The sequence below is a fragment of the Etheostoma spectabile genome, chromosome 18 (genome assembly GCF_008692095.1).
Source record: "Etheostoma spectabile isolate EspeVRDwgs_2016 chromosome 18, UIUC_Espe_1.0, whole genome shotgun sequence".
Classification (NCBI taxonomy): domain Eukaryota; kingdom Metazoa; phylum Chordata; class Actinopteri; order Perciformes; family Percidae; genus Etheostoma; species Etheostoma spectabile.
This window is the reverse complement of record NC_045750.1, coordinates 24,848,220-24,874,415: the sequence shown is the minus strand read 5'-3', so window position 1 is coordinate 24,874,415 and position 26,196 is coordinate 24,848,220. Positions and strand designations below refer to the sequence as shown.

Here is a 26,196-nt window from a genome sequence, read left to right as displayed (position 1 = left end):
CTGAATAAGTAAAAAGCTGGCAGAAGAAAAGCTCCAGTCATCCAGAGAGAAGATTAAAATTTCCATACACATTACCATACACATCACACTCCACACCTGCATGGATTCAATTTTGTACATATAGCAAGCGCTCAAAGCTAAAATAAAACAACCTCCTCCACCCACACGCACACACACACTTGCTTGACGTCATGCTAAATATGCTAAGTGATGCAAGCTCGATGGGTGCAGCAGGTCCCTCCGGCCACTTTATGCTAATTAATGCGGTGCCGCCCTCTGCAGAGTTGCTGGACTAATTAACGCTGGCTGCTGTCTGTGATATGTGAGCTCAGTAGCACTCAGTTTTTTCCCTGCTCACTGCCAGGACCTCTCTATGCCAGGCGGAGGCCTAAACTCTGTACCACTCAAACTCACACAGTTCCCAAGATATTTGTAGGTCAGACAGGGAGAAATTGTGCTAACATGAGTGGGATTAGAAATGTACTCGAGTGAGAACCTGCAGGTGTTATTCTAAAGGTGATGCTTGAAATGTGGCGTTTAATCTGAAAAGAGAGGACTCTGTTGAGCTGAAGGGAAACCGCGGGGTAAATGTCTTCTAAATGTAATGATAACCTAGAGAGTGGACTCAAACTGACAAAATCTGACAAAGAGCCTCTCTACAATCACTGAAGATGAATATGCGATTATATGCCAACATCCACTCTTGACATAAAAGACTGTAACCGTCTTGTTTCATTTACCATTTTATTCATCTGCATTCAAACAATGTAGGGGCGTTTGAGCGAGCACAGGTTCAAGACAATGATAGAGCACTAAAGAGATGAATAAAAGGTTTAATATCCACAAAATCACTACTGGATACAGATAATGACAAAGTGTGACAAAGAAAATGAGCAGAAAAGAAAATGAAAGTCTTCCTAAATCACACCTAATGCACTCTATCTGATCTCTAATCTCTGATTAATGGACACACCTACGCATACTGACTGTGTGCATCAACATGATGCTTTTTCAGTGCAACATACAAGCACATGCTTACTATGCAAAAACACACACGTGCGCACACATGCACGCACGCACACACACACACACACACACACACACACACACACACACACACACACACACATTTCTACATGCATGTATGAGTGTCCTTGAGAGAGGAAAAAGTGTGTATGTTCGTGTGAGTGTGTGTGAAGGTAGCATGTGGAGCTCTGGACCCTTCTGCAGAGCAGATGGCAGCACTTCCTCCGGCTAGATAAATACTTCACATGGGGAAATCTGTCACTGGGACAGAGAAGGGCACACTTCCTGAGACCCATGGATGGGCTGAGCACACAACATTGCAGTACGAGCACATCACTGTGATCAGAGACGAACACAGGGCGGTTAAACATGAGATTTCAATGTGGCTTCAAAAAATATTTGATCTAATTTAGGCACCCGATTCATTTTGTCACACATTTAAAAAAAAAAAAAAGTGAAGTAGGTACTTTAGGAGAAGAGAAGATTAAAGTGGCACTCGTGCCTTGCTTGAGTCAGTTTAGGTAGATTTAGTTTCTGTGTAATCAGTAATAAAACATGCAAATATGATTATAGCAATGATAGTACTGAACAGGTTTTTAGATAAACAGCCTCTCCTAGAACTAAAGATTAGCATGTTGTTATTTTAAAACAGTAAGTCTATTTAATAATTGCCTCCAAACATTTAGTATTTTTAAATATATTCAACTAAACTTCAGGTCTGCAGCATATTGAGAACTAGCTGTATGCAGGTATATCAAGTCAATCATCCATGAAGATTGAGCAATGCTCACTGTTGCTGGGTGGGAAACACCCAACGTACAAATATTTTATAAATCCAATGGCATGCTGTGATATCGTTAAATTTACATATAGTATTGATTAGGAGGCCGGAGACATTTGATGTAGTCAATAGGCTCCATTTGTTATAAGTACAGGCTCTATTTGTCACAAGTATAAACTAATCAAATGTACAATGAGTTTTTATTTTCCTATTCTATTATAAATTATTTTGTTTACATTGTTTTTAAAATGGTTTGGTAAAACAAAATAGGGAAAAAAACAACCCAGTAATTTGCTCAAGAACAGATTGTGGTAAGTCATCCATTTTGGCACACTATGCTTTCCAGCAGAGATAAAAATTTGAATTGGCACATACTCGACCTTGACGCCTGATATCTGGAGTGGGATGTTCTCTGGGATGTTTTGGCAGCTCTCTGTCCACTGACACTTTAGGCAACATGACAACGCACAACGCGCCCAGGACGTGTTGGATCCCCTACGCTCATCCATCTGCATCTTGATTGTTCATGAATTATTCTGTGCTACTCCTGATGCTCTAACACATGCAGCATTGTAATGGTGATGATTGCCATTTTTGTTTATCCTTATTGTTTGGCTAGTAGGATTAACAGGTAGATACTGTAGATGCTGCCACATACAGTAGTGTGCCAATACATGCAAATGGACTAAACACGTTTTGTGGGATTTAGCGCTATTTAAATAAAATTGAATTGAATTACCGATTAGAAAACGCATACAGTTTGTCATTTTAAGCAGGTTCAACAGTTTGACAACACTTACGCAGAATACAGAAACGCACTGCAAAGACAGCCAATACAGAAACACTTAAAATGGTCAAACTACTACCAGTAGCCTTGCAACTGCTCCCGCACAAGAAATAGTCCAGCTCCCCCCCATGAAACGGCAGACTAAATTACAGATTAAACAAATGAGATTAAATTACAGAGCCCCGTCTGCTGGCTGTAGCCTTAACTTAGACAGATGTGAGAATGGTATCAAACCTCTGCTCTAACTCTCTGACAGGGAGCAAAAAAAATTAATTTTACAAAATGTCAAACTACACTATGGCTACGGGGCTAAGGGCGGTTCAAAGTATAATAATTTCACCCTAGGGTCCTTTGCACCATGACCTAGAGCCAAACATCCCCCCCAGAAGCTTTTTTCCTCTTGGTCGAACATTGGTCATGTTAGCGCTATCAGCCGAATGGCTTAGTGCAGGTGCTAATGGAACCAAAGCTCTATCTCGTAAATTACCCCACTAATAAATAATAATAATTATTTCTTATTTTTTTTATAATGCCCTTTACATTTCAAATGAAATCTCAAAGTGCTACAGTAGCAAGGAGTTAAAAACAGTTTCCAGAATATAACAAAATCAACAAGCAATAATAAAACACCATAAAACTAAAATTAAAACAATGACTGTTAAAAGGCCTTTTGGAACAGGAATGTCTTTAGGCCCTTCTTAAAAATCTCCACAGTTTGTGGGGCCCTTAGGGTCTCTGGGAGGGCATTCCAGAGCCGTGGGGCGACTGCCTGGAAGGCAGTTTAGTTCTTGGTTGATGCCGGCAGTAGGTGGAGATGGAGGAGCGGAGGTTACGTGAGGTGGTGTGTGGGGTGAGAAGTTCACTGAGGTAGGTAGGGGCAGTTCCATGTATGCACTGGTGGGTCAGGAGACAGATTTTGTAGTGAATTATGTGTTTAATGGGCAGCCAGTGGAGGGATTTCACAAGTAATGCCCGGAATGGTAGCAAACTTCTACAGTAGTACAACCGCTCTGTGCTCATAAAACGAGGCATTGGAATGTTTGTGAGTACACCAGGAGTTTTTTTAAATAACACTTGCCTGATGGCTTCTCTTCTCTGCTGCTGCCGCTACCACTGCTAGCTAGCTAGCTCGCTGATACTCCTCCATTAGTTGTAGCCCTTTAAGTTGCAGTGCCCTGAGCTCTTGCAGCCACCATAGCTACTCTTATCCAGGATTATTTCAGTCTTCCGCCAGTCAAATCATAAGTCTGTACACATTCTATGCATTAGATATGTTTTTTTTCTCTCCAGGCATTTCCTTTCTTAGAAACAGATGTACAGTAAGAGACACAAGATTTGTGAATTATACTAAGAACAAAACTGCAGAGCAGTCAAGAGAAATATGTAAACATTTGCTGTTGACAGTGTTTTATGTAACATATAAGCATAACAGTGTGCTTGTGTTTACTGACAGACATTTGAGCCACTGACCTTTTTGTGCCAGGGAAGCATTGGGTTCATATTTGTCCACCAGCATCTGGACCTGTTCTGGTTTGAGAGGAGGGTATAGTATCTCATTCAGACGAGGGTCTCGCTGTTTATTGTTTATAAACTCAGTCATCTGCTCCAAACTGAGGTATGGACGACTCTTAGCTCCCCTGAGAAGAGAGAAGGGGATAAAGTGAGTAGTCGATATACAAAAAGGGAGAAAACGGGAAGGTTACCTAGCAACATGTAGGTGCAAGAACAGAATTCAAAAACTAAGATGATGAAAATGATGGTGGAAGAAGCGCTAATTACGGAGGCAAAGAGGATAGCAACACAAGCTCAAAGGAGCTGAAGATTAAATGTTGTGTTGAGTAAATTATGAGATTTGATTAAAAAGCCTTTCATATATAAGCCTGTTCCACTAAATTATCATCTCCATATCCTTCTGGCTCTCATGCCATCTCACTTAACTGTTATTAGGATGGAGATTTATGACTCAGAGTGGCCCCGGTTATGCTAGCATGCTGCCTCAGCTGATGGTCTGAGTCCCTCTTGGCCAAAGGGCAGCTCAGCACGAGGGGCCACAGCGACCTCGAGGACAACCAGGGCCATTATGACACAATAGCTGTACTAATTAACGGCTTATGACAACTGTAATGGGTAAAAGCAAGTGTCTTAAGCCTGCAAAGCCATATTGTCTTTTCAGGGATTGCAGCCATTATCTAATTCCCAGTCTGAAACAAGGAACAGATGGCTGTGAAAATAATGATACTAAATGAATCTTTCTCACATTGTTTCAAGTTTTTCAAACAACTTTTTAAATGGGAAACAGCTTATTCTTTAGAGGCTGAAAGGATTATTGATTACTTCCTGACAAGACTTCTTAAACAGGCAAATGCTTCTGAGGGAAACATGGTTCTTACATGTCAGAGAAGATGTGGTCCAGCTCAGATCGGGGGCAGATGTTGCTCAGGAACAAGCTGTAGACCTCTGGATTGAAATCCTCTTGTGGGATGGAGTCATTCTGCTGCGGATGACAGCAACGTTGTCACATACATGGTACATACAAATTACAGGGGTGGCCTTGTGGGTACAGACACTGTGGAAGAACTACAAATCTAGTATCAGAAGTATTCCACTACTGGTACTGGTATAGTTACATTTTTAATGCAGTGTGTGGGTGCTAAACTGTCACAGATTATACATAACTGAAGTTTTCACACAGTGGGACTCATGCAAGAAAGTTTTTGCGTACAAGTGTTTTATATTGGATTCACCAAACCCTTGTAAGTTGGATCTTTCTTTGTCAAGATCTGTCTTTCATGTTATGGGATGTTCTATAGCTTCCCAACCTCTAGTCTCTCCTTCTGGAAGTGATTATTGTACATGCATATACATTTGCAATGCAACTATTTAAACAAAGACAACTGCCTGCAATTTGAAACTAGATGTAAACAAAATATCTGTGGACACAAGTGCTCCTTATATAGCTATCATAGCCAAAACAGTCTGATAATTCTGATAAAGACACAGTGTGCACAGCAGCAGGCAACAGCATTGTGCTAGCAAGAAACAGAGCAGAACCAAATGGGAGAAAAGAAGATGAGGAAGGATGCACTAAGGGATAGGGGGGGATGCAGGTCAAGCCCTGCTAAAACTCAATGAGTCATTCTAAAGACATTGTTGGAAGCTATGTTGCGTTTGTGCCATTGTCTATGAGAGTGTGTGTTGAGGGATTAACAGCACAACCGTTTAGCTGTAATTACTTGAGCGTTGGAAAAGCAAATCCCACCAGACTTTATACAGCAACACGTTCTTACCTCCTGCTCTCCCTGTGCTAGTTATACATAGCTTGTTCTGTGTATGTGTGTATACGTATGTATGTGAAGTGTGTGCGTGTGTTTGTGTGGGTGTGTGTTTGTATTTCTTGTGTGTGTAGGTTCATTTTGTTTGTATTATGAAGCCATTCATTACAGCTACAATATGCATATGTTTCAGCATTTTCTCCCTTTCAAACATGCAAATTGCTTGCTACTGCTGAAAGACATTGTTTGCTGTGTTTGGGGGACTGTTTACACCCCAATGCATGACAGGGCAGCTTCTCTCTAGTGATATCTGGGAGAGGTAAAGATTAAACAGCTTTTGTCATCTCTATTGCTCCCACTGGGCCTATTTGTTTCATTACAACCAAGGCTAAATCAGTTCTGAGTGGGAAGTCATGCAGACAGCCAGAAAATAAGACTCCAAACAAATGTGCAAAGTAGCAATCAGCTGCTTTTTTCAGGAGAATAGAGAATGAGCTGAGGTGAGAGGACAGACTGATGAATGGGATGGATGAGTGGGCGGATGGATGAAAAAGATGAAAGAGCTTGGAGTATAAGATAAGAAAGAGAGGCAGAGACAGAGGGACACAGACATGAGCTGGTTCAAAGATATGATAAAGGGGGAGATTCAGTATTTTGGTCTCACTCTGCCCGAAGGGAGGTTACAGTTTTCCAGGGCTGTTTCTACTCGCTTCCTGTCTGCTGAGAACATCCTGAAGATACTGCGGGGCGACAGAAAAACAGCCTGATGAACAATCACAGAAAATGGCACACATACAGAGGAGTTTTCACTCTGATCCTCTGTGTCAAACTGATGACTTAATTACAGCTTTTAATTGATACTTATTAAGGACACCCTGTGAGAAAGCTCCTCTGTGGCAGCAGCAAACAGTATCAAATATAGAAAGAAAAAATGTAAACTAAAAAGAAGAGAATACAACCACATAATTGCAGGAAAATTGACATGCTACAAGACAAAAATGAGACAAATACCAAGATAAAAATGGAAACTTTAATATATGCAGAATAACGAAACACAAAACTGAATAGAGACAATGTGGGGAAAAAATAAAACTGTCTAATATAAAAGCCCTGTAATAAATATGCATTTGGAAAGCTGTTGAGTTATATTTCATTATATCAACAGGTGTTTCTATTTTCACTGCTTTACCTTGCTGTCAGACAGCTCTGAAGCTATTATATCACTCTCTTCAAAGCCACCAGACTCATTCACTCATGGGAGTTACTAACCCTTTAACCCTTGTGTTGTCTTCCCGTCAAAATTGAAAGTTAACACTTTTCTTGACGCCTATTAATCAATATTTTTAACTTTTCTTACGCTTTTTTCCCTTTTTTTAACACTTTTTCAATGTTTGTCACTTTTTTTTTTATGTTTAACACTACGTAACATTAACTTATTAACTTTAGTTTTACAGTTATTTTTGGAATTTATGGTCAATTAACCTAATTTATAGGAAATTATACTAATGTTTGAGTTAGAAAAGCAGAAACTAGGAATTATTTAGACTAAAATTAAAGGAATGTACAGTATGTTGATGGATAATCACAGACTGGAATATGTCGACTTTTACTCAATACTATTTCAAAAGCAATTTTTTCTCTCCAAATGCTATAAAGTGAATAGACACCCCAAAATTAATCAAAGTAGAGATTTGTACTTGCCAAAGAGTGTTGTGTTGAATCAATCATGTTATTTTGGGGAATTAAAAAGAACATTGCTATAGGAAAATGGGTCAATTTTACCCGAGGACAACATGAGGTTAAAAAAAACCAAGTCACACAATACATTTTTTTTTTGCTCCTACCGCTGTCCATAGGATTACATTCCACAGCATTACATACAATTAGTAGTAATCCTGCCTGCGTCTCCAAACTGGGGAAACTACTCCATCTACTGTAGGTAATACACTGACTATGGATAAGTACCTCATGCAACTAACCCTAAACCTAACCCACCGAACTATCCCTTTAATGAACTGTTATATTCAAATGTCAATATTACAATACAGACTAAATTAATTGATTGTGAATGCTGCTGTTCACACTGTCTAAACTCTAGATGGCAACACCATATCTACATAAAACGGGATGTTTGTAATCCTTTATAAAGACGATATTAACAAAGACACAGGTGATCACATAAAGTTAAATTGTTGTCATTTCTTCTTCTTCTTATTATTATTATTAGCATTTAATTACCATTGCAATGACCATTACCCAAACCATTATCATGATTACAGTTTCTTTGAAAGTACTTCACACATGCTTTCTCCCCAGTCTGTGTGAAAAAACACAGCACATGCAGATAAAATGTTTCCAACTCCACAAAAAAAAACATGCATCTTCAAAAACATCAGGTCTTAATGAGCTAAGACTCTTTTTCAGCTTTGTGACACCACAGTTTTCAGATATTCCAATGGGTTTAATATCTCATGAACTGTCCATCCAATCTGCTTTAAAATTGGTTTTCTGGGTACCCAATGAACTTTGGAATTTGGAGCACTTTGGACAGCAATGGAAATTATTCTGTGAAGAAAAGTAAAAGACTGCGGAAAAAAGGTTGAGGGAAAAAAAAGCTGTCATAACGCTGGCTCTTCCGATTTTTACCTTTCGCAATAAAGGTCCATCTCAAATTCAGTCAGCATTTTGCTAACAGAAAACTTAATAAAAAAAAACTTTTCTACCCTTCATAATAAAAGCCCAGCTTAAATTCACTTTGATCATTTCGCTTAGCGGAAATAATCTGCGTAATTTGAGGAAGAATGGTTCTGGAGAAAGTTTCAAGCAGCAATACCACAGGCCAAGCATTCGGTCCGTTCCAAACAGGCACATCCATGATTGGACACTGTACTAGTAGACAATAAATGAGTTTTACGGCAATGAACTCCAGTGTCGTTACAACTGCCGCTAGGTGTTTAGCTCTGTTTCCGCTGGCCATAGCCTGTTTTAATTACACAAAGTCGTATTCCTGCGCAGATCCATGAGTGTGTACTGTATGCTCAGTGGGAGAGCAGAGTCAAGCTGATATCCATCAAGCTGACATGTCCTCCCAGCTAGGAGGTTAATTCCCTAAATGGCAAGGAGTGTCTCTCTGCCTCTCCGTGTTGACACCCACTGTTTTCCTCTACGGCTCTGAGGGAGGTTATCGCAGAAGTTCACTGTGGGCTGCCTGAAAGTTCAACTTGACTAATGGAGATGGAGTGAGTTGGATTTTCAGTGAGCTAATGACAAACTCCCAGATAAGGGAAATTCATAAAAGGAAATTTTCACACAGATTTTGAGCTGAAGTTAGTGACAGATATAAATGGGACTTTCTTTCTCTCTCTCACTCACACACACACACACACACACACACACACACACACACACACACACACACACACACACACACACACACAGCTGAAGAGTCATGTGAAAAATAAAAGGAAGTATTGTGGCAACAAAAGGGATGGGTAACATATTCTAATATATGCACACATACAGTATATGCAGAGAATGTGCGTAAACTGAAGCGCATACATGCTCATAGAGACGAGAGAAGGCAGAGGAAGCTATGAATTGATCAAAAGAGCAGAGAGGGGGCAGGGGAGAGAAGGATGAGTCAGAGAGACTTACTTCTTGACGGGGATTCGCCCCTCAGGGTTGAGCTGCAGCTTCAGCCGAGTGTATCTGCATTGGACAGAGCGCACACACCATACACAACATGTAATCAGCAGTTTGTCTATTTGAGTAATCTACTTGCTTAAATGTAATTGATCTGTGTGTGTGTGTGTGTGTGTGTGTGTGTGCTTGAGTTTACATGTGTGACTGATGTACACAGACATTTTCTGTGTCTGCCTATGAGCGAGTATGCAAAGTCAAACAGGCACACTGGTGTCTCTATTGTCTATATCCATAATGTTCCACTTCCAGGATTGCTCAAGTCTGGATGTCTGTTACCTTCCGCTTCCTTTGTGTTTTAAACTCCGGTGGATTTTTGGAGACGGTTAACTACTCCTCAGATCTCTGCAGGGTAAATCCAGACAGCTACTTATACTGTCTGTCCAATCTGAGTTTTCTGTCTGTCTGACAACTAAAAAAACTTTGGAACGTACACCCATTCCACCAAAACAACGAGCTCTCAGTGCACACTTTGAGTTATTTGGCTGTGTTTACATGACGGGTTTGAATCGTGTCTAATCTCTGAAAGTCTTGCATTGGCAGACCAAAACCATGCAGCAGCAACACAGGCAGCGCAGCCTGGGCTAAAAATAGCTTAGCTGCAACAGGAGCCACCATTACAGTCTGTGCTTTAAGTGGCTCCTGGCTAATAATTAATATCCATTACAGTGTCCACTTTATAGGGCAGGCCGGGTGCCCCAGGCAAATAGTTAACAGGGACAAACTGGCTTTTTTTCCAAAAAGAGGAAAAATGCTGGCAGAGAAAGTTGAGTAAATAAGTGTAAGAGAGTAAGTGACAACAGTTGATGTCACTGGAAGAAGTAACTAAGGTGTTTGGTGTTTCTTGATCCCCTCATCTGCCTGTATTATTTATGAAGACGGGAAACCTGATTACTGGCATCTGTCTCTGTTTTACTTACCACTTTCTCTTTCTCTTTCTGTCTGTCTCACTCTCTCTCCCTTTGGACTCTCTAATTTCCCTTTCTAGGTAATGTTGAACAAAGGAGGTCACATGTAATACATATACTTATTTCCGAACAACCACTTACTTTTTTGTCATGGGATGAAAAGAAAAACGTTAAAGTACAAAGCAACTTCAGTACTGGTAATGTTTTCTAGCATAGTCACAGGTCATCCCATTGTAAAACTGAGCAGTTCTAACCCTAATCATTGATAAGGCACAAGGCGACAAAATCCAAGGAGGAGCGGCCACAGCCCTATGGCACTGATCTCAAAACAACATCTTGTAGCAAGCAGCCACTTAAAGACATGCTGGGTTCTGTTTTATTTCCTGTTGCTGGGAACATGGCATATATACGCAAACATTTTTTATCACAGCATTAAGAGCTAGTGATGAAAATTAACCACATGCAGACAAACATCTACGTCTCCTCATGGTGTAGTAGAGGTATGACAAAGAATCGTCTCATTTGTAAGCAAGCAGTGCACAACAACAACTGTGAGCAACCAGCGTGACTGTGGAAGCTGTTCTATTCAATTCCATTCAAATCTGTGTGTTCTATGTGGTCGATGGCTACTTTTATTGTCTCATAAGTCAATTAGACTCCTCAGGGGTGCGAGTTAATGGCTTCTGTTTACTGATAAACACCAGACAGCTGGGAGTTGTCACCAAGCACAGGCCATTATATTCTCTCAATACAATATGGCAGATTCATATTTAGGTTCACTCTGCACTTACTTATTGCACACATAAATCAGCTGTCAACCATAGATCACAGTGTATTTCGATCAGATCAATACGAGCGTGGCGCTGTTAGCCATTATAAACCGTTATTACACAGGATCAGAGGTGGTGTGAGAGTGATTCATGATAACTGTCTCACTGGACAAAGAGCCAGTGATGAGGGCTCAGGTGATTTATGTAATAGGCTGGAGTCAACAAAAATGGTGACTCCTTTTTAACATTGTGACACCCCCTCAATCTGCAGGTCAGCAACTCGACCGGTTTAAGGATCTACTGACAGGGGTCTGTCATTATGTCATCAATTTCAACAAAAAATGTAGAGCATACAGCACCATATGGATGCAAACCCAAACATGTACATGCTGTCACATATGGACTCCTGTACTGAGAAGAAAATAAGCAGACTGAGATGAACTAATTTAACATGTTTCCAGCTGTTTTATTTATCTTCCTCCTTCCTTCCTGTCTGTTTTCTCTCTCCTCACTCTCTTCGTCGACTTGCAGGTTTTACCTGATCTTTTAAACTCTAACCCTCAGGCTGCAATGTGGAGCTGTGATAAGCAACCTTCTGTGTGTGTGTGTGTGTGTGTGTGTGTGTGTGTGTGTGTGTGTCTGTGTGTGTGTGTGTATGTGTGTGTGTGTGTGTGTTTGAATGTACAATGCAGTGCACATGTACCCTGGTGTATAGATAAAGGAGTCTGTATGTGTGCCGCAGGGTTTATGATGTTTTTTTGCATACTTTGCGTAGTTACGTGTGTGTTATAAATATGCTTTGGTAAGTAAACAACTATTGTATTGGAGCACTTGTCTGAAATAACAGTCCGTCATATGTCTCTTTTAGACACATCATTTGCTTTTACCAGTAAATTTACAAAAATTACGCTTGTTTCTAGTTACATTTGTTTATTTGTTTCTAGCAGACCTGATTTTCATATTTATCTCGGGGATTTACATTTTTGGTACAACTGCTTGTATGAGTGTTTGTGTTTGTGTGTGTATGTGTGTGTTTGTGTGTGTGTGTGTGTGTGTGTGTGTGTGTGTGTTATGTGCGTGTGTTTGTGTGTGGTGTGTGTGTTTGTGGACAACATACATTTTCTCAAGGCAGGCCTCTCTGGACATGTTCTGTACAAAGAGGTTAGATGCCAGATTGAACAGCTCTTCCGCCCATTCCTGCAGTAAATAAAACACACACACACACACACACACACACACACACACACACACACACACACACACACACACACACACACATACAGAGTCAGATGCAAACCCTAGTGCTGAGGGTTGAATGGTCAGTTATTACTGATGTGTTAGGAATTAATGCAAACATTAGTTTGGATATGCTGATGTGGAGATGCTGATAATGTCCATTTGAATTCATGAAAACATGTAGTCAACTTAACAAGAGAAATGGTGCCTTCATCACAAACATCCACATTAAACAGAGAATAAATAGTTTTATAATCCCGCCTATTTATTATCACATAAAACATGGAAGTTGAGTAACTGATCACATTATTGTTACACAGCCTTTTACTCATTTAAATGAACCTTTGTGGCATTAGAATAATCAGCTAAGCTTTCATTTCTGTCATTTGTTTTGTCTTTATTGTGGGGGACTTTATTCACTTTATTCAGTTGAAAAAGTTTAGTGCAGTCATTTCAGGAAAAAGTTTCATTTACATGGATCCTACAGACACAAATAGAACGCCTTATCATTATAATTGTTCTGTTCTCATGCAAAATATTTACCCTTGCCGTCTCCTCCTGGAAAGCCATGAAGTTCAGATAGGTGATGTTGACCATGTCAGGGCCGCTCACTACTGTCAGCATCCTGTTCTCCATCTTCCCCGCTAGCGTGCTGACATCCAGTAGCTCACGCAGCTTGGCATCCTGAATAATGAAACACAGACAAGACAAAAAGCATCACCATGATCAAATTCAGCAAGCCAGTGAAAGTCATCACGTGAAAAGTGTAAGGTGCATTTTCATTTCAAAATCAGTCCCAATCACGTGGTGCCAGCGTCTAACCCCAGCTGCATTCACAATATAACAGTGCAACACACCGCCGTTACAATAGTGGCCTACAGTTTAATCAAAGCTGCATCCAACACCTTGTAGCACAAACAAAACGTCCATTATTGGAAAACATAAAACAGGCCAAGGCAACAAAACAAGACAAGGAATGCTTTTTTATAAGAAAGTAAGAGACAGTTATGCTCTGTGTCATGGTTTTGTGGTGTAACCTTGCTTTACAACTCAAATTGCCCTCTGAATGCACTGAACTGAAACAAGACCTGCCTGTATTTGCGAGTTTGCACCTTGTCTGGCAGCTGATTTATGTGATTAATGAGAGGTCAGCTGTCTGAGGCCGACGGTGTGAGGAGCGAGGTGAGACACTGCAGCCCCAGACGATCTTGGTGTGACATGCAGGTTCCATATTAAAGGCTATAAAAGCAGCAAGCAAGGCAGGGTTAAGCAGCACTATCATAGGAGACATTTCCAGTGTAAACAATCTAAAAGGGCTGGAGGCATTGAAGTAATATTACTGATAAAAGAATGACACTGGTGAACTTGCTGGTACAATATATAGACTTTTACTGTTACAAAAAACAGAAGCTCACAAAATATCTGCAGGGGATGGATGGTGTTATTTATTGTACTATCTATGACCCCACGACAACTCTCTAAATGCTGAGAGCTTAATGCTTTTCAAACCTTGCTTCCAGCTGGTTTTTGTAGTATGGAAAACATCCTCCCGCCTGGTCACATTTCAAGTTTAACTGTGGGAAATGAAACTAAGAAGAGCAGCCAATGCACAGCAGTGCCTCGTGACCAAGCATAATCAGAGGATTCACTTAACTGAGGAAATGAGAGATGCTGTTTTTGCTCAGATAAGTTTAAAAAAAAATGTCTTTGCAAATACAGCTCATTCCTGAGAGGAAATCATCTCCACCGTGAGCAATGCAATTTACAGATTTCAGATAAATACAACTTTAATTCCCCACAAACTTTATCGTCTAACAAATTCAGCAGGCTGACTGAGTCTGTTGTACAATGTCTGTTGTCTCTCAGAACAAAACATTGGACGCTGGCAACAGTTCAGTTAACACAGAGAAAAACAAAAAGAATTTGGATTCAGCAGAGGCAACTGTCTGAGGAAAACGAAGACAAACTAATTTTAGAAAATATACATTTAAGCAGCTCAACTTTGGCGCAAATCATATAAAAAAGCAATCTACAATGCCTCTGAGGTGCAAGAGAGGAATAATAATGATCTTTTTCTCTCCTTTGCTGCCCCAATACACAAGCAGCATACAAAATGGTTGCTCCGGCTTAATTAACACAACAAAAAAAGCCCTGTAAGGGATTTTGCAGAGAAAGCAAATGAGCTCCAACTAATTTAACCAATCAAACAAGAGTATTGTGTCCTGTGTCATGCTGATAAATGTCCTCTACATGTCCCTTACGCCTCCCAATCAAATTGTGCGGCTTAGTGGCGCCCATTGTTATCATGCTGAACTTTTCTGAGGCAATACATTTTCACTATTGAAGAATCTCTCCCGACTGACAGCCTGTTTGTCTGCCTGCTTCTCATAGTCACCTTCTACAGCGTGTGACTGCATGGAGAGATCCAGTACTTTCTTTAATTTTCAGAAGAGAAGAGGACGTGAAACTCACTCTACATACTGCACATAGCAAAAATGACAGGATTCCAGTTTTGTATGATTTGCTAATAAGGTTAGAGTGACATAATCCTGGGCTTGACCACCAATCAATTGAACACTAAGTGCTGATTTGAATGGGAATCCATCTCTGTCCACTAACATAGTCTGAATGCCTCTAGCTGCTTCAATCAAAGCATAAAAAGCCACTTTCAATTTGCTAAAACACACAATGCCCAAGAACCCTTTGAGGGATGCTTTGGCAGACTGCCATAGATGAAAGCCTCTGAGAACAGACGAGACGACAGTAAGATTCATATTTCATTCTTTGCAGCGCTTGAACGTCAATACAATTTGATACTGTTTTGAGCGATGCTTCTTGTAGCCATTAGCTGAACATACAGCTCATCTCCTTGTACGCAATCAGTGCAGGACTTATCTGGGAGAGAGCTGCAGGCACTCACAGCACATCAACTGGAGAAACATCAGCCAATATGTTGGAGAAGGAGAAAAACGAGCTGATGTCAGGGAGGCGGGCCCTGCTGGAGGAGGAGGAATGAAGAGAAGTAGAAGTGAAGCCATGAAAAGAGAAGAACAGAAGAGGAGAGGAGTGGGCTCAGCCATGTGAGTGAAATGTAATTTGTGCCAGTGCATTGTGGGAGCCATTGGAGGCATGCCTGAGGTCCCAGTCACCACAAGAGATTTAGAGCCAAACAAGCTATGGGTGGGGGTTGGATGGGATTTAAGATGATGGTGTGGTTGAAGCAAGAGGATGCCTCACAGTCTTTGGACCACTGACTTTATATTTCTAGAGTGCATGCATGTGAATGTGTTTTGTGTGTGTGTGCATTCAGGCATACATGACGCATGTTAGCAGCTGCAGTGTGTCAGTACCGGAGCCCTTCTCATTCACTTAGCATTCAGGTGGAACTGCAGCCTGAGGAAATACACAGACCTCCTCTTCCTGCCTTAGTTTTTCATGAAGCCCAACCTGTCACCAGCCATGCACTCAAACTGTGTCCCACTCGGTTGGGCACAAGGAAAAGGATTCAGATTGGGATGGGAAGCCAGCCACACCTCAGGTCATTAAACCTGCAGCACGACACCTGTCTAAACTCACACCCAAGCCAGCTTGGACTCGCACAATCACAAATGCATACCACACACACACACACACACACACGCACGCACACACACACACACACACACACACACACACACACAGACACTGTGCATTCAAACACACACAGAAATATCATATCAAAGGACATGTTAATATGAATGATTAATGATGAAACCACCTACCACTTGTAATAATTGATTATGTGTCCAGGATAGGTGCTTTAATAAGTCAACAGCGCCTCGTTCCAGTAAGGTGCTGCTGGTTTACAAATTGATGCTACAGTTTCTTAATGCACTAACTCTCACAAGACATCCAGTTCACAGAGTAGTGTGTTAAAGGAATACACACCATTCTGGTTGGCATCTTGAGGATGCCTACACTTTATTTGACCCCGCCACGCTGTGCAGTTTGTAGAAGTTCACACTACATTTTTTAAAGCTTCTGCAGTTGTTAAACTGAAAGGCTGTTTAGAAAGCACGGAGCTTAAGACATGATTTCAAGGCTTTAAGAGTTTGTGGGTAGCAAATATTAACTTTTGTATGATGTATATAAGTTGCATGTCACATTTTGAAACCTGGTCTAAACAGTCAGATACTATCATCATCTGCTGTGTATCACCTCATGTGACCTCACACTTTTACACACTCCTCATGAATTGCTAATCCCTTCATCTAACAAAACACCCAATTATGGCCCTCTTAACCCCAAAGAAGCACAAGTAGAGATAAACATAACCTCTCATGAGTGGTAGGGCTCGAAAGTTATAAATGACTTCACATCAGCATTCAGAGGAGTGCATCTTAACTTGTGGAGCTGTGACACTGTGGAGAAGCACTGCAGGTTGAGCACGGCATTCTCCCGCTGCTGGCTAGCCTTACTAACTAACAGAGCGGCAAGATGCTGCTGGTGGGGGAAGTAGAGAGCCTCAGGCATTTGGAAGGAAATTATGGGATATCAAGCTGGGGGCAATGTGCTCGTTCTGCCACACAAATACTGTGCAGACGCAGGTTTTCTCTTTTCTTCTCATTTTCTTTACGCATCCATGTGTAGAAATAGATGTGTAGTGGTGGCTGGATGATGATTTGCCTTAAGTTAATTACATTAATGCCATTTTTGTGTTCAGGGTTGGTTCAAGTGTGTATTTTGTGTGTTACACATGCTTCCTTGTTTATTAGCCAATGTGAGTCAGTGAGTGTACGGAGCATTTCACCCACAGCACAGCTAATCCTAAAACGACTTTAAGAGGGTCACACTGCATCTGCAGAGCATGTTTTAAACATTAGCTACATCACAACTTACACAGACAGAAAGTATTGGAACACTGATCCCATTAAGAGGAAGAGACCCGTTTTTCTTGTCAAGCTGAAGCTGTTTCCCGCAAAAGAGATTGCTAATCATCCGCACGCATGCACGCACACACACAGTCACAAAAATGTAGACATCTCATTCTTCAAGCATCCTTAACCATATATACATCGCAAATACATTTTTAAAAGAACTTTCTTCAGAATGGTCAAGAAGCAGGTAAAAAAATGAAGACACAAAAAAATGTTCAGTGTAGAAATCATAGGATTATACAGAAAAATATTAGGCAAGTTAAATTGTCCTAAAGCTAAATGCATTGTAGAAGCTGCATACACACACGCACGCATGCACCCATGCACGCATGCACACATGCACAAGAACACACACACAAACAAACAAAGAAACACAAACAATGAGACAAAGAAAAAAGAATCTCACACTTCACACCCTCACAGTGGGGAAGTACAGTTTGGAGCCTTTCTGCTACAGGGGGGCACCATGTAGTTCAGCTTTAAAGCTTTTCTGCTGATCAAGCCGCCTGTTTGATTCAGCCTCAATAGCAGCAGCCTTTCATATGAGGATGGGAGAGCTGTCTGTTTCCATTACAGCTCTGCAGTTTCATATTTTAAACTTCCCCAGCTTGGAAACTGCCTTACTAGTTTTTCTAGCTTGAGGTGAAACTCGGCCACTATGCAATGCAGTGTGTACAGACTGAAGATGAGCCACAGCTAAACCTCTCACAAACAACTGCATGGTAAACAGGACCAGAGAGAGTGAATGAGAACAAAAGATGTAAGGTGCGAGGGGATTTCAAAAAGGGATCAGGAGGCAGTCTTTGATTCTGGACTGCCCCCCCCCCCCTCTCTCCCTCTATCTGCATCCTGCTCTCATCCTCTCATCTTTAAGGCTCGCTGTCTGCTGTTTTTTGTTATTCTCCCACATGGTCATAATTCATTTGAGCACTAAAGTGTCAGTAGATGCAGACCACCACAGTTTTATGAGGCGCAGAATTGCCCACAAGGCCAGGAGTAAAAGGTCAGAGCTTCATCAGTCAGCTGTCACGTTATGCATCACTGAGAATGGAACCAAGTGTGCACACATTTGGCTTTGTGTGTGTGTGTGTGTGTGTGTGTGTGTGTGTGTGTGTGTGTGTGTGTGCCCCTGTAGTCATAAGCCAAAAAAGACCTTCTCAAAAATGGGGAAAGGGTTTGCTTCGGGTTGAGTGCCAAAATGATGTTAATTACTTAAAATGATACTTATTTTCCTTTAAGCCATCTGGCTCTCTTGCCTGTAATGCAGCTGTATTGGCTACTGCCTATCAATGAGGCATCAGTAAACAGAGTTTGAGAGTTCAAGGATGCAGGGTAGCTAGAACAAGGCTGGTGTATAAGTGAGACACCGTAATGATTTAAACTGTAAACCCTCCTCAGCTTAATATTTTCTCTTTATATCACATGTGTTTGATTGAGGGGTTTAATGGTTAAGAAGTGAATTAGAGTAAAAAAAAAAGCTTAAGATCATCATTAGCATTCTACATCTGCCAGTGGTGATGTGTCGTTAACGCTCATGCATCACGGCCCAGGTTGAGAAAAAGCGTGGGAGAAGGTTAGAAGCTCGTACGGATTTGACAATCCCTCGTTCCAGTTTTTCAATAGGGGCATTTCATTAACCCCGAAGCAGCGAGACATGAAACAAGAGACGGAGGGGTGGACAGAGGGAAGACAGAGAGCAAATATCACGCAGTTTCAAAAAATGCCAGCACATCAGCAATAACTTGTGTTGACAAGCATTAATTTTTATGTCTTAGGGAAGTGGCATAACATTCACACCCAATGCTAATCATTTTATGACACACAGTGGAGCTGAGCATCACACACTAAGGAGAAAGTTTTTTTTTCTTTTTCTAAAGGGCAGTTATACAACCAGTGTTTATCTCATTTTACCACTAATCTAACCACAGACTGCAACAAACTTATTACAGTATTCCTCTTACTGGTCAGATGATTTAATCGCCCACCCACACAGGAACAGATTTTGAAGGACTTTGAAAGGATGACAAAAGTCACCTACCCACTACCACAGTGTTAAGTGGAATAAAACTGCTGATGTCTGACAGCTGTTGACAGCTGTTGACTGCAGCCTCGGCCAGAAAATGGCAGAAACTCCTAATTTAGTCTGCCACCCCGCATCTCATTCAGGCTGCTGTGTCACTGAGAAGAAGCACATTCTTCATGGGATTCATAAGGAATGCTTGACAGACTTTGACAGCAAATCACAGCCCCCTCGATAACTAAATCATCTGAATTTTACCAGCACCCGACAGACACTGTTACAGAGAATAGGCCACAGAGGAGCACTCACTGCTTCTGACGTTTCCTCGACCACATTCTTTCAATAACTCATCTCCTGAGCGGGAATACGTGTGCGTGTCTGCTTTTGTGTTTGTGTGTGCACTTCCTATAAGAAAATATATTCAAAATGACCACAACATTTTGCATTTCATATTGGCTGTAATATCATTTCATTTATTTCACACCATTTCATTCTTCAAATAACGTCTGATATTGCAGCATGTAAAACAAATGTTTTTTTTCTTCCTTTTACGGTCATCGTGACCGCAATCTTTCCAAAAAAACGAGGGAGAAAAGAATCTCTATTGACTGCACATGATGACCACAGGGCTTTAAAGAGAAAAATACTCCAGGAATGGGGAGGAAATTGGACAATCTTCCTGAGAAATCTGCTTTTGCTCTGGCACCAAGGTAACATGAGAAGCATAATCTAATTCTAAAAATCTAACATTTTATCTTTGCCGCCAAACCCCATTTTGTATTTGTTTGTTTAATGACTGTTCAAGGACAGATTGATATTTTGCATATGGACTCATTTATATGTACTAGTCTTTAAAGAAATGATGCTTTTCAAATATGCAGAAGAGGAGCAGAACAACAGGCTTCAAATGTATGTATTTTTTGACAATTCATTTCCAAAAGAAAAGCTGAAATTAAGTATAATATTGCATGAGAAACAATGAAAAGGAGTCACACCCTCCACCCAACACACACACTCCCACCCTCTTTTAATACGATATATAATATAATAAATGTTTCTTAACTGATCATAACTGATAGTATAAGCCTGTATAAAACATGACTTGCTGAACGCAGGTTTCAATCCTACACTTACACAGCTACACTTACATTTGTATCCGAGATTTTACAATTAACTATCAAGTTTTCAAGTCATTAGGTTGGTACAGATGTAAAATGTGGCAGCCATAAAGAAAGAAGATGTTTTGCATTAAACTTCAAGGATGATGTTTGTCATTGTAAACTCTCTTAAAAAAGGACTCCATTGTAAAATAGGTTCTTTAACAGCTGTTTGAGTCTTTACACACACATTCGTGGAAACAAAATCACAACGCCTGGACGAGAAACAAGAGAACACAAGATTATACTGCCATTAATGGCCCAAAACAGACTTTTGTAGCAGATGCCTGAGTAACACAGGGAATAACAGACCTGAAGAGAAGCAGACTGCAAGCATGGATTGAGAGGGAACATAAAAGCTTGGAGGGCAGGACATGAGGATAATTATACAGAGGAGACTAGCCACATTTCTGTCACAGAGAGTCCCTTTTCACCTCAGTTCCGGGGAATGTAACCTGCATAACAATCTGTTCCAAGGGCACGCGTTCTTTACTCAGTAGCAGATTGAGGTCGTAAATTTTACATTTGTTCATACATGCATGTGTGCGCTACTTGAGGTACTTGAGAGCCTGTAAGAGCAGGTCGTTGTCTGAGGGAGAAAGAGTTTGAAGGAGTGAGAGAGAGGACACAAAAAAGAGGCGAGCGGACAATTCACGCTGTGTGTGAATCATTGTGAAGGAAAGACGGAGAGACAGAAGGGGCAAGGGGCGAGGTTTGATGAGGTGGAAGCAGTCTACCTGGCATTCCCTCTTCTTCTGGCTGGCTAAGCTCACATTGGCCAGACAGGAAGGCAGAGGAACAGACAGGAGTTGGCTGACCTCAGATACACCATATGAACTCCAGCAGGAGAAAAATAATCAACCGTTGTGACTCACGAGCTCTGCACTTCTCATTAGAGCGAGCAGCGAACAAAACTGGGAACTTTGGTGACACACAAGACAAACAGCTGAGCTGGCAATCAACTCAAACACGCAGATCACTTGGATGAAGAATTTAGTAAAGCATGAGCAAGTGTGTTGTGTAATAAAACGATAGACTGCCGAAGCTGAGAATTTTATAAACAGGCAAATGTCAAAGAGAATCACAGATTTTTGAACACTTTGGAGGGTGATGGTATCGAGATGGCATATAAGAAACATTTCAACTAGCTAAATGGATTAGATAGAAAGGGAAGGCAACATCTTCGGTCAATGATCTGGTTTAGCTCAGGGTATGAGAGAATAAAAGATCCAAACACCAGGTTAAATGAAGTAATGACAAAATGCCCATTAAATACAATTTTATTTAAAGTAATAGTAGTCATTTTTGATGCATCAAAAATGTGGACGCTCCAATTTGACGTTTGAAATTCTGCTTGTTTTTTCCCCCATGCTACTTAAAAGTACTGCTTCTATCTCAGCATGCCTCAGGTATTCTGGTCACCCACACTCTGTGACTCATTCGCATCAGTTTGTGAGGTGAATGAACCCCATTCTGTTCAAGCTGTCCATCAAATAGCAGTCTTTTAGGGGTGGCTCTAAAAACAGCTCCCAGGCACCGGAAACTGCCAGGTACATAACTACAGTAATTATCCTGAAGTCGTTCAAAAACTCTAATTTAGTGCGGGCAGACTTATGGAAATACTGAGAAAATGCTAACAGCATTCAGTACATAGAGTACATGAACACGTGGAAGCGACACAGGCATGTACACTGGCACACAAGAAGGCACAGATGCATAAACACCCACACAAAGATTAATAAACCTGGTTAGTGCAAAAATAGACAGGGAGCAACAGTTGAGAGATTGGTGGAACCTGCATCCACATTTTTGATGCACCCTGGAGCTACTGAATTCCCACCTGCTGTATGTGGCCATGAACTCTTACATCCCTGTGGAGGAGAAATCAATAAAGTATCCAATTATCAGAATAACTTGTAATTGCACATGTGACATAGCTACAACAGTAAATTGTATCGCCAGCAAGCCGCAAAACACAGTGAAGGATTTTTCTTATAGCAATGTGACAAACACCTCCCCTCCAGGAATCCAAACCATCAAAAAAAACTTGCAACCGACTAGACTTTTTCATGAAGTGCATTATTACGTCTCCACCACTGATTTCACTTTCTGCTCTTCAATCAAAATCAACCTTGTCCACTTAAGGCGGCCTGCTAAGACTCAGTCTGTGTGTTTGAAAAAAAGGGGCCACTTCCAGCCTTCAGTCCTCCCTCTGGCATCCTGCTCGGGCCCTCAAAGAGCCAGGATACCCACAGAGAGAGATAGAGGCCCCGCAGGGGAAATGTCCACAATGGGGTCTAGGAGTAAATAATTTATACGAGTCCCTGTTGGCACAGTGCAGCCTTCGGGCTGTAGATGCTCCAGCACTGCTGCTGCTGTAAGGACGCAGCATATGTCCACCCCCTCTAGCTGTTTCCATTCTTGCCATCTTTTACTTACACCCCGTCTTCTTCAGAAAAAACTCCAATATGCTGCCCTCCTTGCTGTGTAGAGGACACTACACAGACTCCAGCCCCAATGACATCTTTAATAATTCTGACCAGAACCAATTGGGTTTATTAGGGGACATTCCTGCAGGACTAAGGGGGAGTGCTGTGTAGCATCAGAAGTAGTCGACATGCTGTATAAAGTAATAGTGAAGGTGAAGAGAAGGGGCTGTGCTTCGTCTTTCTGCTGATGGAGACGTACACAAAGATCTGGCTTTAATCATCCCCGAGACTTTGTCCTAGTTTTGTCCTGATTTGTTAGGCTCATATGAATGACGCACAGGAGTTGCAATATTAAAGTAGTTTTTGTCTTCCTTATTGTGTTTTTTGTCTATCATGATGTGACATTATAAAAGGGATTTAAATCAGATTTGATTAGATCACTCAAAAGTGGGGTGGCTTTGCGAATACAGGGCTGTAGTGAGATATGGAGCAGTAGTGGACTATCCCTCTCCCCTGTTGTTAGACCAGGAGGCAAAGGGTGAGGGAGAAATGAATAAATAAGACCTCAACTACATTCTTTGAAAATGTTAAATAAGTATTTGCCAATTAAACGCACACCTCTGACCCATGATATAATTTTAACTTTCACTGTTTTTAAAGCATCGCAGTGCTCAAGCTTGAATTAAATCGTAAAGTGGCATCACAAAAACAATTATTATCAGTTACATTTATGTGGCATTCGTGCCTGCCATTAAGGTGACGCTCATAGGACAAATCCACAGGTATAATCGACAGTAAAGTGTACTGCCATGGCAGATCTTAAGTGAAACAGAATGTTCCTCACTTCAGAGCACATTATTTTTCTGTGAAATCACTACAGAGCTATTACATGAGAGAATCTTAGGCCAGCGATGGTATGTAAGTCAGGGGGTATGTTCTTCAGACAGCAAGGTATTCTGGGTCATTCAGGCAAAACAAAGTCTGAGGTAACAGTTGTTTAGCACCAGGCTGTCAAGCCAGTTCACACACTGTTCCGTGCACTGGAGAGCAACATTTCCAGGGTGACATAATTCTGTGTATAAACAGCCCTAATTGGGCCACCAAATCCCTCTGCAAACATTTGAGGATCCTCTGGAAGCATCGTGCAGCGATAATTGTGATTTATCCTCTGTCTGTAGTCATCATTTAGCCTTTTGCCATCATTAGCTTCGCCATGACACAGAAAGCCTGCTGTCCCGACATCCCCAGACCATCTGCCAAGCGGGGCCATGCCAGCTATCAACCTAGAAGCCACCTACCGCCCTCACATAACGCCCCATTTGGTATGGCATCTGTGTGCCTCACTGATCTGCCAACAAAGGATTACCAAACAAGAGCTCATATATTTAATATTCAACAGGCCACGGTGTTAATGACACACATGATGGGAGAAATCAAGACGCCATGCAAAACTAGCTTCCATATCTGATTGGCTTAGATTCTGTGTGACCGATCTCTGATAAAAGATGATTATCAGCCCACAGTTGTTCAACAGACACCTACGGTACCTCTAAGCTTAATTAGCCAGTCTAGGTGTCTAATGTTGGTCCAGGAGATGTGTCTAGAGAGAATACTGCTGCTTGTTAACAGATAATCCAAAACATCTGATTATCAGAGAGACCTTTGGCTTGTAATTTGTCGGCTGCTTTTCTTCCTTGGCCAACGAAATGATGGAAACAGGCTAGAAGGTGTTCGCATAAACATTGGGTTTGTCAGTCCACTTCACTCCAAAAACTTCACAATTGACAGCCATATCAAACTCTGAGAACACTGTCTTAACAATATAATGTAAAAGGAATAAACTACATACTACAGTACTAGCTAGTGTGGATCAATTCTTTTAGGACATCATTCTAACCAAAGGGAACATATTAAGTGCTTCCAATTATAACAGATGCTTTTACAATAGGCAGGCCAAACATAATACCATTGCCTTTTCTCCAAAATTGTCGGCCTAAACATTTTGGACAAATCAAGTCAGACATGCTCTCATCCTCTTCCACACCCCTGAAAGAGAGCATATGAAAACCTAACCCTAACCCTGTTATCATTCTTGGTGGACATAATAACAACTGGCTCACATTGCTGTGAGTGCAAATATACATATGATGAAGATAGATAAATAGCATTAATATACACCACATATTAATATAGGACCAGCAGCAAAAACTGTACTTGTGACTTTACTGGCAGAGATCATTATATACCTGTTATATACCAGTTGCTTCATATACTAGTGCCTCCTACAGAGCAATATGCAAGAAAAGTCCTTGAGTAGAAAACGCCTGGCTTGGAGAAATGTTTCAATAATGGCAGTATATTACATTACTGTACATTACACAGTGGGGATGAAATAATTTCACCTGTTATTAACTGAAGATGTTTCTTCCAGTGTGGTTTTCCTGATGCTAAAGGAATGGTCTGCCTTAGTTTTGAATGTTAACAAAGATATTGTTTCAAGGGTAATGGAATGTATCAAAAGGCTGGTATATTGAGGTTTGTATGAATAACAGATAAAGGAAACTGAGCTGGCTTACAGTACTGACAGAATTTTCACTTGCTTTTAAGATAATAGGATTTTAAAACTGCACATGAGGCTACAATACGTGTTAAGAAGACATCCTCATTTCCAGAGTGTTGTCTGCGTCCCTGGTGAGTGTTACACTTGTGAAACAGAACATGCAGTCTGTCAGCTACAAAACCATGTGGTGTCCAGAATGGAAGTGGCCAAACAAAGGGCTGCAACAAATGTCACACAACTTCCTGTGGAAACAAATGCACAGAAAGTGAAATCATTCAAGAAGAAAAAAGACAGAGCATCCAAGTTCTCAGATCCATACACAAGTTTTTCGGAACCATCATTCCATGGAGAAAAACAAGCGTGGGAGAGGAAAAAAAGTGAACGTGCCTTTCACCTCCATTTCCCCTAGTCCTTTGAAAAGGAAATAGTTGACGAGAGCTCTGTGGTCTCTAGAGCAGCAGCATTACGAATCCGACATTTTCTTTTACTAACCCTCCTGAGAAAAACCAATTAAGTCCTTGGCGTGCTTGTGTGCTTGGAAGGGATCGTTGGAGGGAGTGAGAAAGGTCACCTGTCTCTTTATGTGTCTGCATTGAAAAGGCCCTTTAAATACACACACACACACACACACACAC

At 41.1% G+C, this 26,196-nt stretch overlaps 1 protein-coding gene across 5 annotated transcripts in view; it reads right to left on the bottom strand.

The window, feature by feature from the left end:
• The window catches only part of plcb1l (phospholipase C beta 1-like), a 174,566-nt gene that overhangs the window by 39,124 nt on the left and 109,246 nt on the right, over positions 1–26,196 (bottom strand). For 4 of the 5 annotated variants that reach the window (XR_004336183.1, XM_032542976.1, XM_032542975.1 and 1 more), the window contains 6 exons: positions 13,023–13,163; positions 12,361–12,440; positions 9,521–9,574; positions 6,531–6,606; positions 4,985–5,088; positions 4,065–4,231 (listed from right to left, as the gene is read on the bottom strand). Coding sequence is in view for 4 of the 5 variants with exons in the window: in XM_032542975.1 (XP_032398866.1) it covers positions 4,065–4,231; positions 4,985–5,088; positions 6,531–6,606; positions 9,521–9,574; positions 12,361–12,440; positions 13,023–13,163 (622 nt within the window). In the remaining variant the exon portion in view is untranslated. The remainder of the gene's footprint in view (positions 1–4,064; positions 4,232–4,984; positions 5,089–6,530; positions 6,607–9,520; positions 9,575–12,360; positions 12,441–13,022; positions 13,164–26,196) is intronic. The other variant, XM_032542974.1, reaches the window with a different exon arrangement.